Source organism: Oncorhynchus masou, unplaced genomic scaffold (assembly GCF_036934945.1).
Source record: "Oncorhynchus masou masou isolate Uvic2021 unplaced genomic scaffold, UVic_Omas_1.1 unplaced_scaffold_2305, whole genome shotgun sequence".
Lineage (NCBI taxonomy): Eukaryota > Metazoa > Chordata > Actinopteri > Salmoniformes > Salmonidae > Oncorhynchus > Oncorhynchus masou.
The window spans coordinates 51306-66271 of NW_027008771.1; the positions used below are offsets into that span (position 1 = coordinate 51306).

Here is a 14966-nt window from a genome sequence, read left to right on the forward strand (position 1 = left end):
CCTACAACAACAACACAGCATGGCAGCAACACAACACTACATAGAGACCTACAACAACAACACAGCATGGCAGCAACACAACACTACATAAAGACCTACAAAAACAACACAGCATGGTAGCAACACAACACTACATAAAGACCTACAACAACAACAACACAGCATGGCAGCAACACAACACTACATAGAGACCCTTGACGACAACACAGCATGGTAACAACACTACATAGAGACCTACAACAACAACACAGCATGGTAACTACACTACATAAAGACCTACAACAAAACAGCATGGTAACAACACTACACTACATAGAGACCTACGACAACACAGCATGGCAGCAACACAACACTACATAGAGAGACCTACAACAACACAGCATGGTAACAACACTACATAAAGACCTACAACAACAACACATCATGGTAGCAACACAACACTACATAAAGACCTACAACAACAACACAGCATGGCAGCAACACAACACTACATAAAGACCTACAACAACAACACATCATGGTAGCAACACAACACTACATAAAGACCTACAACAACACAGCATGGTAGCAACACAACACTACATAAAGACCTACAACAACAACACAGCATGGCAGCAACACAACTCTACATAGAGACCTACAACAACACCACAGCATGTTAACAACACTACATAGAGACCTACAACAACAACACAGCATGGCAGCAACACAACACTACATAAAGACCTACAAAAACAACACAGCATGGTAGCAACACAACACTACATAAAGACCTACAACAACAACAACACAGCATGGCAGCAACACAACACTACATAGAGACCCTTGACGACAACACAGCATGGTAACAACACTACATAGACCTACAACAACAACACAGCATGGTAACTACACTACATAAAGACCTACAACAAAACAGCATGGTAACAACACTACACTACATAGAGACCTACGACAACACAGCATGGCAGCAACACAACACTACATAGAGAGACCTACAACACAGCATGGCAGCAACACTACACTACATAAAGACCTATAACAACACAGCATGGTAGCAACACAACACTACATAACGACCTACAACACAGCATGGTAACAACACTACACTACATAGAGACCTACGACAACAACACAGCATGGTAACAACACTACATAGAGAGACCTACAACACAGCATGGTCACAACACAACAACAACATGGGAGCAATACAAAACAGGGTACAACCATTAATGGCCATAGACAACAGCACAAAGGGCAAGAAGGTAGAGACTACAACGATACATCACGCTAGATGCATTACTGCCCCCGACTGGACTGGAGTGTGAACCTCGTTCATCTTTCAGTCACCCTCGTGGGTTAGTATGCTTCAACATTTATATATAAATAACATATATTTATAAAAATAACATTTTAACTTTCAGGTTAGTATGCTCTGACATTTATATATAAATAACATATTTATAAAAATAACATTTGAACTTTCAGTTTAGTATGCTCCAACATTTATATATAAATAACATATATATTTATAAAAATAACATTTTAACTTTCAGTTTAGTATGCTCTGACATTTATATATAAATATCATATATATTTATAAAAATAACATTTTAACTTTCAGTTTAGTATGCTCTGACATTTATATATATCCAATTTGTAAGTCGCTCTGGATAAGAGCGTCTGCCAAATGACTTAAATGTAAATGTATATAAATATCATATATATTTATAAAAATAACATTTTAACTTTCAGTTTAGTATGCTCTGACATTTATGTATAAATATCATATATATTTATAAAAATAACATTTTAACTTTCAGGTTAGTATGCTCTGACATTTATATATAAATAACATATATATTTATAAAAATAACATTTTAACTTTCAGTTTAGTATGCTCTGACATTTATATATAAATAACATATATATTTATAAAAATAACATTTTAACTTTCAGGTTAGTATGCTCTGACATTTATATATAAATAACATATATATTTATAAAAATAACATTTTAACTTTCAGTTTAGTATGCTCCGACATTTATATATTTATAAAAATAACATTTTAACTTTCAGTTTAGTATGCTCTGACATGTATATATAAATATCATATATTTATAAAAATAACATGTGTAGCTGCTTCCAACGTTGAGTGTTTTTCCCATTTTTTTTATTTTCTAATGTCTCTTAAACACTCAGTGGTTATGAGTGGTCAGTATAACAGACAAACACAGCCTGATCTTGGTATAATTTCATTGAACACGGCAAGACACACACACACACACACACACACACACACACACACACACACACACACAGCGAACCGGTGGAGTTCACCCTCTCCTCTTGACTGTGTGGACGGAGCAGATTCCTGCTGAAATGAAGCAGATGGTAACCGATGGTAACCGTTGGGTGGAAAACAAGCTAAAAGTACCTCTGTCTTAACAAGTATGTATTTGGAGGGCTGGTGTTTGGCCACAGAGGGTAACTCAACAGGATTTTGGGGCGGGGGGGGGGGTGAAGTTGACTGTGAAGTGACACTTCTGTTTTGCACTTGGAAATCTTGGCAGAGAGTCTTGTTTCAGTGCTCTGGGTTCTATGGCTCTGTTTCTGTGCTGTTTTTTTTTATTTTTTTAGGGCATCTTGGACAAACTGTTTACTATCTTGGCCCCCCTGCCCTGTTAAAAACTGTGTCGTTGCATTCCACAACAAGAACATTCCAGATCAAAATCACTTGCAGTTTTTTTCCGGCGTTGTGTCATTATCAACTTTTTAATTAAAGTATCTAAAAAAAAACAACAACATTTTGCTGCTGATACCTCCCAGCGGTAGTTCTCCCATTTTTGATTTAGACATTAAATCAATGGTGTCTATGATCGTCTGTCACCGTTAGTTACCGCCTTCTCCCTGGCAGATGCACCAGTACCAACGGGCTTTTGCACAGCAACAGCATCAACACCCCACCCAGCAGCCCTATCCTCTGGAGTGTCAGCTTCCCCCGGGCTCCTATAACCCTGCTGGGCCTGGGCCTATGTCCCCTGTGGAGCCCCCATCCACTAACACCAGGTAACATCCTTCGACCTACTGAACCTCCACTGGGTTTTACTGCAATGTCTTTGTAATGTCTCGGTTAGTAACAGACACCACAAGTAATTCTCTCGCTCGCTCGCTCTCTGTCTCTGTCTCTGTCTCTCTCTCACCCCAGTAGAAGCCCTCTGGTGGACTTCAAGGTGACCACCCCTCCTCCCCAGAGCCTGGTCACCCCCCAGAGCCTGGTCACCCCCCAGAGCCACCCTCCTGACATGTCCCGATGGAACCCCTTTGGAGAGGACAACTTCTCCAAACTGACGGAGGAGGAGCTGCTGGACCGAGAGTTCGACCTCCTCAGAGCAAGCAAGTCTCTTTTACCTTCCCCGTGCTCTACTATTCCATCTCTGACACGGCTTTTTTTAGATAGATCTTTAACTAGTAACGGCCACCTCCCCCCCCTCTAACGGCCACCTCTCCCCCCCCTCTAACGGCCACCTCTCCCCCCTCTAACGGCCACCTCTCCCCCTCTAACGGCCACCTCTCCCCCCCCTCTAACGGCCACCTCTCCCCCCTCTAACGGCCACCTCTCCCCCCTCTAACGGCCACCTCCCCCCCCTCTAACGGCCACCTCTCCCCCCCTCTAACGGCCACCTCTCCCCCCCCCCTCTAACGGCCACCTCTCCCCCCTCTAACGGCCACCTCTCCCCCCTCTAACGGCCACCTCTCCCCCTCTAACGGCCACCTCTCTGTCTTAACAGGTAAACGTCTGGAGAGAACCAGTAGCCAGGAGGCAGACCGACCGCTGCAGCCAATCACCCCTGAAGACCTGTTTGGCTCCTCCCCTTCCTGTCTAGTGCAGGCAAGTCCCCTTCCTGTCCTGCTCTAACACCTTAGTATGGAAGTACCCTCTCTTCTGTAGTCCAAACCACACTGTTCTGTCCCACGTAAACCCTAATAAACCCAAGAGGTTGTGAAATCTGAACTGCAGTGCTGATCTAAGATCAGGTTCACACACCTCTTCCCCCCCCCCAAAAAAAAAATATAGGATTATTCATTATGATCTAAAAGGCTAAACTGATCCTAGTTTAGCACAACCTAGTCTTCGATGCTTTGTGAATACAGGCCGTGTTGCGTAACTGCAGGCTTTTGCTGCAACAACAGAGGATTTCATTGGTCAGATGGAATATATAATTATTAGCAAGTTAGAGCCGAACAGTTGGTGTGTAACACATCTTGTTAATGAAGAGGATGGTAAAATAGTGTTTTATTTTATTTTGTCACAAACTAGCAGTGAGAAGTGCTAAATGTGTGACTGTTGAGACATATATATTTTTTTGTTGTTGTTGACGTTTGTAATTATATTTATCTTTATTAAACTGATTTGAAACTCGCCATGTTGATGTAGTTTTCACTGGCCTTCAGTCTCAAAAGTCCTGGTTTTAGGTGATTTGCCTCAAATGTGTTTGATTATTTTTGTGGTTGGACTTTTACTACAGAGGTGTATTCTATCTACAGCCCAACCCCCAAAAATGTGTCGTATGTATGTATGTATGTAATGTAATGTATGTGTGTGTGTGTGTGTGTGTGTGTGTGTGTGTGTGTGTGTGTGTGTGTGTGTGTGTGTGTGTGTAATGTATACTAAAATATCTCTTTAATTATGATCAGTAGAATGTTACACGATGTTTCTCCTAATAGTATGATAAGCGGTATTTTTATCATGCGAATGTATCTCGTAACTCGTACAAGTATTTCTCTTCATTAGCTACGGACATTTGGTTTGGTGGCAGTGGAAATACCCCTGTCTATTATGTAGTCACTTCCTGCTCTGTAAATGTGAATTGGTTATGAGTCATTCTAACAAACAATCTCGATTAGTTATTTAAGATACTTTTGTGTATACTTTTATTTATTTATATATATATATATAAGTGGATTTGGCTATTTCATCCACCTGTTGCTGACTGGTGTATAAAATCGAGCACACAGCCATGCAATCTCCATAGACAAACATTGGCAGTAGAATGGCCGTACTGAAGAGCTCAGTGACTTTCATCGTGGCACCGTCATAGGATGCCACCTTTCCAACAAGTCAGTTCGTCCAATTTCTCCGCTGCTAGAGCTGCCCCCAATCAACTCTTAAGTGCTTTTATTGTGAAGTGGAAACGTTTAGGAGCAAAAACGTCTCAGTCATGAAGTGGTAGGCTACAAGCTCATGGAACGGGATCGCCTAGTGCTGAAGAGTGTAAAAAAATCTTCCTCTGGAAGCAACGTCAGCACAACAACTGTTCGTCGGGAGCTTCCTGAAATGAGTTTCCATGGCCAAGCAGCCGCACACAAGCCTAAGATCACCATGTGCAATAGTGACTTGATAAATAAAGGTATACTCAAACCTCCATTATTCAGTTGCGTTATTAAGCGTCTTGATTCTAGAACACTGTCATCAACAAAGAGGTTTGTAACCGTTTGCTCCTGTGAAATAAATGGCATATTAGTTTAAATGTCACATTCCCTCTGCTGCCACCGGTGAATGTTCACATGATCAAACACAAATAATGGAATGAAACTGTGACGAGACATTTGTTCTGATAATGAAATGAAGCAACACGATGATTGACTGGGTATCGAGAATCCTTAATCACAATGTTATTTATATTTATACATAAACTCAGCAAAAAAAAAGAAACGTCAACTGCGTTTTTCAGAAAACTTAACGTGTAAATATTTGAACGAACATAAGATTCAACAACTGAGACATAAACTGAACAAGTTCCACAGACATGTGACTAACAGAAATTGAATAATGTGTCCCTGAACAAAGGGGGGGGGGTCAAAATAGGGCCCTAGCCCTCACCCTTCCGATCCAACAGGTCCCAGACGTATTCAATGGGATTGAGATCCGGGCTCTTCGCTGGCCATGGCAGAACACAGATGTTCCTGTCTTGCAGGAAATCACACACAGAAGGAGCAGTATGGCTGGTGGCATTGTCATGCTGGAGGTTCATGTCAGGATGAACCTGCAGGAAGGTTACCACATGAGGGAGGAGGATGTCTTTCCTGTAATGCAGAGCGTTGAGATTGACAACAAGCTCAGTCCGATGATGCTGACACACACCACCCCAGACCATGATGGACCCTCCACCTCCAAATCGATCCCGCTCCAGAGTACAGGCCTCAGTGTAACGCTCATTCCTTCGACGATAAACGCGAATCTGACCATCAACCCTGGTGAGACAAAACCGCGACTTGTCAGTGAAGAGCACTTTTTGCCAGACCTGTCTGGTCCAGTGACTGTGGATTTTTGCCCATAAACCACATTGTTGCCGTTGATGTCTGGTGAGGACCTGCCTTACAACAGGCCTACAAGTCCTCAGTTCAGCCTCTCTCAGCCTATTGCGGACAGTCTGACAACTGATGGAGGGATTGTGTGTTCCTGGTGTAACTCGGGAAGTTGTTGTTGCCATCCTGTACCTGTCCCGCAGGTGTGATGTTCAGATGTACCGATCCTGTGCAGGTGTTATTACACGTGGTCTGCCATTGCGAGGATGATCAGCTGTCCGTCCTGTCTCCCTGTAGCATCGTCTTAGGCGTCTCACAGTACAGACATTGCAATGTATTGCCCTGGACACATCTGCAGTCCTCATGCCTCCTTGCAGCATGCCTAAGGCACCTTCACACAGATGAGTAGGGACCCTGGGCATCTTTCTTTTTTTTTTTTTTGTCAGTAGAAAGGCCTTTTTAGTGTCCTAAGTTTTCATAACTGTGACCTTAATTGCCTACCGTCTGTAAGCTGTTAGTGTCTTAACGACCGTTCCACAGGTGCATGTTCTTTTGTTGTTTATGGTTCACTCTATGAATTATCTGTGGAAGACAGGGTCCTGAAAAAGGGACGTGTGTGTGTGTGTGTGTGTGTGTGTGTGTGTGTGTGTGTGTGTGTGTGTGTGTGTGTGTGTGTGTGTGTGTAACGCTACCATGTATGGGTATAATAATTCAAAACATTAAATTAAATTTCTTCCATCCCCATATATGGTAGCGTTTGACCTGCTGGGTTTGGTATTTTTTAATTCATTGTTTTTGAAACTTTTAACAAGGTCTTTTGTAATCTAATTCAGTTTTTCCAAAAGATCAGCAACTACATTTCCAGGTTTCAATCTTCTTATACTGAATAAAATATAAAATACAACAAGTTTACCCCCTTTTTTTCTCCCCAATTTCATGGTATCCAATTGGTAGTAGTAGTTAATTTTTGTCTCATCACTGCAACTCCTGTACAGACTCAGGAGTGGCGAAGGCCGAGAGCCATGTGTCCTCCGAAACAACCCAACCAACCGCACTGCTACTTGACACAACGCCCATCCAACCCGGGAAGCCAGCCGCACCAATGTGTCGGAGGAAACACCGTACACCTGGCAACCTGGTTAACGTGCACTGCGCTCGGCCCGCCACAAGAGTCGCTGGTGCGCGATGAGACAAGGATATCCCTGCCGGCCAAGCCCTCCCTAACCCGGACGAGGCTGGGCCAATTGTGCTCCGCCCCATGGCGGATATAACAATATATCCAATTATATAACAATTATATTTTTTCCAAATGTATCTTAAATCCATGCACCAAATAAAATGTTACAGAAAACAGACAATATACTGAGTTTAGTGACTTGCGAAAGTCAATCCCCAATTTCTATTTTGTTGCCTGACTTAATTTTGTCTGGGATTGTATCATTTGATTTACACAATTTACACTTTGAAGATGCAAAATATTTTTAATTGTGAAAAAAACAAGAAATAAGACAAACATCTTGTGTATAACTATTCACCCCCCCCCCCCCGAAGTCAATACTTTGTAGAGCAAATTACAGGTGCAAGTCTCTTGAGGTATGTCTCTATAAGCTTGGCAGATCTAGCCACTGGGATTTTTGCCCATTCTTCAAGGCAAAACTTCTCCAGCTCCTTCAAGTTGGATGGGTTCTGCTGGTGAACAGCAATCTTTAAGTCATACCACAGATTCTCAAATGGATTGAGGTCTGGGCTTTGACTAGGCCATTCCCCTTAAACCACTCGAGTGTTGTTTTACCAGTATACTTAGAGTCATTGTCCTGCTGGCAGGTGAACCTCCGTTCCAGTCTATAATCTCTGGAAGACTGAAACAGGTTTCCCTCAAGAATTTCCCTGTATTTAGTGCCATCATTCCTTCAATTCCGACCAGTTTCCCTGCCGATGAAAACATCCCCACATCATGATGCTGCCACCACCATGCTTTAATGTGGGGAAGGTGATGAGAGGTGTTGGGTTTGTGCCAGACAGTGTTTTCCTTGATGGCCAAAAAGCTCTATTTTAGTCTCATCTGACCAGAGAGAGTACCACCTTCCAAATGTGTGGGGAGTCTCCCACATGCCTTTTGGCAAACACCAAATGTGTTTGCTAATTTTTTTCTTGAAGCAATGGCTTTTTTCCCCTGGACAATCTTCCGTAAAGCCCAGCTCTGTGGAGTGTACGGCTTAAAGTGTTCTTATGGGCAGATACTCCAATTTCTGCTGTGGAGCTTTGCAGCTCCTTCAGGGTTATATTTGGTCTCTTTGTTGCCTCTCTGATTAATGCCCTCTTTGTCTGGTCTGTGAGATTGTGGGCGGGTTTGTTGTGGTGCCATATTCTTTCCATTTTTTTAATAATAATGGATTTAACGGGGCTCTGTGGAATGTTCAAAGTTTCTGATATTTTTTATAACCCAACCCTGGGCAGTCTCAGCTGTGTAATACTGGGCAGTCTCAGGTGTGTAATACTGGGCGGTCCCAGGTGTGTAATACTGGGCGGTCCCAGGTGTGTAATACTGGGCAGTCCCAGGTGTGTAATACTGGGCGGTCCCAGGTGTGTAATACTGGGCAGTCCCAGGTGTGTAATACTGGGCAGTCCCAGGTGTGTAATACTGGGCGGTCCCAGGTGTGTAATACTGGGCGGTCCCAGGTGTGTAATACTGGGCAGTCCCAGGTGTGTAATACTGGGCGGTCTCAGGTGTGTAATACTGGGCGGTCTCAGGTGTGTAATACTGGGCGGTCTCAGGTGTGTAATACTGGGCAGTCGCAGGTGTGTAATACTGGGCAGTCGCAGGTGTGTAATACTGGGCAGTCGCAGGTGTGTAATACTGGGCAGTCGCAGGTGTGTAATACTGGGCAGTCGCAGGTGTGTAATACTGGGCAGTCGCAGGTGTGTAATACTGGGCAGTCTCAGGTGTGTAGTACTGGGCAGTCTCAGGTGTGTAATACTGGGCAGTCCCAGGTGTGTAATACTGGGCAGTCCCAGGTGTGTAATACTGGGCAGTCTCAGGTGTGTAATACTGGGCAGTCCCAGGTGTGTAATACTGGGCAGTCTCAGGTGTCTAATACTGGGCAGTCTCAGGTGTCTAATACTGGGCAGTCTCAGGTGTGTAATACTGGGCAGTCCCAGGTGTGTAATACTGGGCAGTCTCAGGTGTGTAATACTGGGCAGTCTCAGGTGTCTAATACTGGGCAGTCTCAGGTGTCTAATACTGGGCAGTCTCAGGTGTCTAATACTGGGCAGTCTCAGGTGTCTAATACTGGGCAGTCTCAGGTGTCTAATACTGGGCAGTCTCAGGTGTCTAATACTGGGCAGTCTCAGGTGTGTAATACTGGGCAGTCCCAGGTGTGTAATACTGGGCAGTCCCAGGTGTGTAATACTGGGCAGTCTCAGGTGTGTAATACTGGGCAGTCCCAGGTGTGTAATACTGGGCAGTCCCAGGTGTGTAATACTGGGCAGTCTCAGGTGTGTAGTACTTCTCCGTCTCAGGTGTGTAGTACTTCTCCACAACTCTCTGACCTGTTTGGAGAGCTCCTTGGTTTTGATGGTGCCACTTGCTTGGTGGTGTTGCAGACTCTGGGGCCTTTCAGAACAGGTGTGTGTATGTGTATACTGAGATCATGTGACACTTAGATTGCACACCGGTGGATGTTATTTAACTAATTATGTGACTTCTGAGTTGGTGGCACCAGATCTTATTTAGGGGCTTCATAGCGAAGAGGGTGAATACACATGCACGCACCACCTCATTTTTTGTAAAAAAAAAATCTTGAAACCATTTTTTGGACTTCACCAATTTGGACTATTTTGTGTATGTCCATTACATGAAATCCAAATAAAAATCCATTTCAATTACAGTAATGCTAAAAAAAATAGGAAAAAACACCAAGGGGGATGAATACTTTTGCAAGGCCCTGTATATTTGGTTACTGGCTTTGGGTGTATTTGGCTTCTTCTTATTTTCTTCTCGGTAATTGGCTTTTAACTACATTCTCTTGTCTGCTTCAATCCAACAGGTTCTCGTGTGATCACTGATCAGCCTATTGAAGAGCTCAGTAGCCCAGTGGCTGCCCCCGTACCTGTTCCTGTGGGCCGGCCTTCCCTGGAGGAGGAAGTGCTACAACCTCCGGTGGCAAAGGAGCACAAACCAAGTAGGAGGAGAAACTCTCCTATGGGTGGTTTACAAACGACTCGCAAACCAGGTGGTGACGAATCAGACAGTGACTTTGAGTCAGATCCTCCTTCCCCTAAGAGCAGCGAGGAGGAAGACGACCCGGACGACGACGACGAAGGTCTGAACAACGAGCACAGAGAGTTCTTCAACGAACTGGAAGATTTGGAGGAAACGGAGATGCTGGGACATAGGCCTCTGCTGATGGACTCAGAGGCTGAGGAAGAGTACGACAAACACAGCTCCGACTCAGACTATGAACCCAGGAAGGTTAAGGAAGGACTTACTAGGAAGCTAAAAGGAGGAGTGGCTACTGCCTCCCATGAGGGAAGTCCGAGATTGGAGTCAGAAGACACACTAATCACGATTACGCCTCCCGAGTCACCTGGTGTGGTGGCTGTTAGAGCTTCCCCTTGTGTCGGTGGCATTGTGGACGTGTTTGGTGAGGATGTGTTTGGTGCTGTGCCCTTCTTTCCTCCAGCGGCAGCTCCGACAGAAAGCGCAGACATCTTCTCCGCGGCTCCCTTCAGGCAGGTGAGCCAGGAGGCCAACCAGCCCAGCCAGGAGGCCAACCAGCCCAGCCAGGAGGCCAACCAGCCCAGCCAGGAGGCCAACCAGCCCAGCCAGGAGGCCAACCAGCCCAGCCAGGAGGCCAACCAGCCCAGCCAGGAGGCCAACCAGCCCAGCCAGGAGGCCAACCAGCCCAGCCAGGAGGCCAACCAGCCCAGCCAGGAGGCCAACCAGCCCAGCCAGGAGGCCAACCAGCCCAGCCAGGAGGCCAACCAGCCCAGCCAGGAGGCCAACCAGCCCAGCCAGGAGGCCAACCAGCCCAGCCAGGAGGAGTTGGACGTCTTCACTAAGGCTCCGTTCAGCCGGAACCTCTCCAAGACTGGAAGCAGCGACTTCTCTACGGGTCGGACTCCGCCGGTGTCCCCTGACAGCATCGACCCGTTCGGCTTCTCTCCCTTCCAGCCCGGCCCCACGGGCCTGCCACCAACCACCTCCAGGAGTGCCGAGGACATCTTCCGTCCAGCCTTGGAGAATTCTCTCAGCCCCCAGCAGCAGAGGCTGAAGCAGCGTAGCCTCCAGAAGTTATCCTCACGTCAGAGGAAGTTCTCTGGTGGCACCAGCGGCGGTCGCAAGAACAACAAGCCCAGCTTCCGAACCCCCGAGCGCGTCCGCCGGCACAAGAAGGTCGGCAGGAGGGACTCCCAGAGCTCCAACGAGTTCCTCAGCACCTCAGACTCCAAGGAGAACATCGGCGTCGGCGGCGTAACGATAGCAGACACCGACAAAGGAAAAGGGGCTTCCCTGCCTAGCCTTCCTCATGAGGTCGACCCCTTCGGAGCCAATCCCTTTGGTCCTCAGGATGGCAGCCGACTTAACCAGTACCAAGGTCTTCTGGGGGACAGCAAGGCAGACATGGGTTCGGCCAATGGCAGGCCTCGGACTAGCTCCCTCCATGATGTGTATGGGGATGGGAACATCATGGATGACTTTGGAGCGGTACCCTTCACAGAACTGGTGGAGCACCCTGGGCCTGAACAGCAGCCGTCACAGCCAGTAGAGCTGGATCCTTTCGGGCTGCACCTTCTCCTCCAAACAGTGAATGTCTTGCTTGTCTTCCCGCCACACACACTCGTCTTTCTCAATCACACACACTGCTGTGTTACACCAAGCCTGTGGAGTCCCGGGAGATATTCCCTTCCAAGGGATGTCAACCAGCTTGGTGGTGTGGTAGTTGATTATATTTCCAGCCAAAATTAACCGCGATCGGCATCTGTGCTAATGTGTTTCCAATGCCCCCCCCCCTAAAGGATATTTTAATACATGAATACCTGGACTTTGGGATTAACAAAACCAACATAAACCTGTGGCTGAATTTTATTTCAGGTTCTGTATGAATTTCCTTCACCTGTACCTGTTAGCTGACAAGCCTTTTATGCTGCGTCGCAATGCGTGTCTCTGAGACATGGAGATGGATTTTTGGTTTCACTCAAGATCATACTGTGTCAAACAACAAGATCGCTCAGTTTTCAGATCGCTTGAGTTGCTGCAAAAACAACCCTTTTTTTGTTGTTGTAGTTGTTTGTAAAGATTGTGGCCTCCATGACCTACCAATAAGATTTAATTTAACACCATAAAGCCTTATAAACATTCTCTGCCTTGCTGCACAGTACCTCGGAAGCCATTTCCTTAGCCAAATGGTTAACATTGCCTTTTGTGTCAACAGAGCGATTCGTTTCAGAGCCTTTATCACTTTGTCATTTCACCCTTCTTAGACCCTTTAATTTCTATATATTTATATATATATATATTAATATACAAATATTTATTAATATATATATATATTTATTAATATATAAATATATATTAATATATAAATATTTATTAATATATATATATATTTATCAATATATAAATATTTCTCAATATATAAATATTTATTAATATAAACATTTATTAATATATAAATATATATTAATATATATATATATGTATTAATATATATATATATAAATTAATATATATATATAAATATATATTAATATCTATAAATATATTTATATATTAATATATATATTAATATATAAATATATATTAATATATATTTTAATATATATAAATATATAATATATATACGTATATAAATATATATTAATATATTTTAATATATATATTAATATATATAAATATATTAATATATATATTAATATATAAATATATATTTTAATATATATTTTAATATATATATAAATATATTAATATATATAAATATATTAATATATATTAATATATATAAATATATATATATTAATATATATATTTGTTTCAGAGCCTTTATCACTTTTTTATATATATATTAATATATATATATATATATATATATATATATATATATATATATATATATATTCTTCCATTTAGTCTACTTACAGGGTGGTAGGGCTTTTTTTATTGCAATATATTCACTAGAATGAAAGGGATTAATTTGGGTTTGTTTCATTTCTTTTTAAAGATGACTCTTTTTATTATTTAGGATTATTTTTCATTTTTAGGTTTAATTCCAGACTTTGAACTTGTCAATAAGTACTGTTTTAGTGTGATCTTTTACCTCAAAACAATAAAAAATAAAAATCATTATCACTTTTGAATAAGGGGAAAAACACAACCCATTTTCCTACATGGTGATATTGAATATAATATATCTGACTACTTCCACCTCTTGAGACAGTCGTCTGTCTTTGGTAACATAAACCATGCCAAATCTTCTACCATTTACTTGCAGTCTAATTAGAATCAGGTCATGTGTCCAAATTGTTTAAATTAATGCACTTTCAGCGTTGACTCTTCCATTGGCTAGTAATTATGGCTTATTACGAATCCGAGGCTCCAGAAAGGACATGTCGCTATCCGATAACCCCGTAACACTTATTTGTTTTCATTCTATTGAAAGCAGTAACTCAATCTACTCTGAACATTTCATGACTCGGATCAAGAAGCTATTCAAAATGGCTTTAGAAGTTTCATAATTGTATGTTCATTAAGGGGGAAAATATGGATAAAATATATATATATATATATATAATTTTTTTTTTTAATTTCCTGAAAATTTTGTTTAGGAGATGAGATGATTCTCAGACCGTGACGATATGTACCAAACTTTGGCACATTAACTTTGACTGAAAAAGCTCGTAGCTGCCTTATTCACCTAGCCTATGGAACCCTGTGGTTTAACATTTTATGTTTCATTTTTATTTAAGGTTAATCTTGTTTTGTATTTATCATGCTATACTGCTGTCTAATAATGCAATAAACAAGTTTGATTAAATGTGTGTTGTCGTCCTTGGAAAGTCATGTAAAGCACATTTTTAGAGCCCTCTGCTCGCTATATTGATTTTTTTTATTCATAACTCATGAGCAATAAAAGTCCATGTATAATTTTTTTTTTTTAAATGGCGTCGGAGGGGATGGCTGCAGTTTTAATCCTGACCAATTGTTCAATTTTGTGTTTATTTTTTTTAGCATTGTTATCAATTTATTTTGTACATAATATTGATGCTACTGTCTCTCATGACTGAAAAGAGCTTCTGGACATCAGACCAGTGATTACTCATCTCCACCTGGACAATTTTTTTTTCTTCTTTAATGAGTCTGACAGGAAGGAGATAATGTTGCTCCCAGACGAGGCCCAAATCCCCTTTATTCACATGAAGAAAGGGAAATACAGGGGGCGCTAAAACTCTAGACCACCTTCACTCCACACGCAGAGACACATACAAAGCTCGCCCTCCATTTTGTAATATCTGACCATAATTCCATCCTGATTCCTGCTTACAAATAAAAAACTAAAGCAGGACATATCAGTGATCCGGAAGTGGTCAGATGACACGGATGCTATGCTAGAGGACTGTTGCTAGCACAGACTGGAATATGTTCCGGGATTCATCCAAT

The 14966-nt window shown here is 42.7% G+C and overlaps 1 protein-coding gene across 1 annotated transcript in view; it reads left to right on the forward strand.

Annotated features, from left to right (window-relative positions):
• Positions 1-12635, forward strand: part of LOC135533268 (BMP-2-inducible protein kinase-like) — a 63664-nt gene extending 51029 nt beyond the window's left edge. Inside the window, exons 16-20 of the mRNA XM_064960671.1 lie at positions 2919-3070; positions 3210-3397; positions 3793-3893; positions 10335-12116; positions 12597-12635. Of these exons, the coding sequence (XP_064816743.1) occupies positions 2919-3070; positions 3210-3397; positions 3793-3893; positions 10335-12116; positions 12597-12635 (2262 nt within the window). The remainder of the gene's footprint in view (positions 1-2918; positions 3071-3209; positions 3398-3792; positions 3894-10334; positions 12117-12596) is intronic.
• The last annotated feature ends 2331 nt before the right edge of the window (positions 12636-14966 follow it).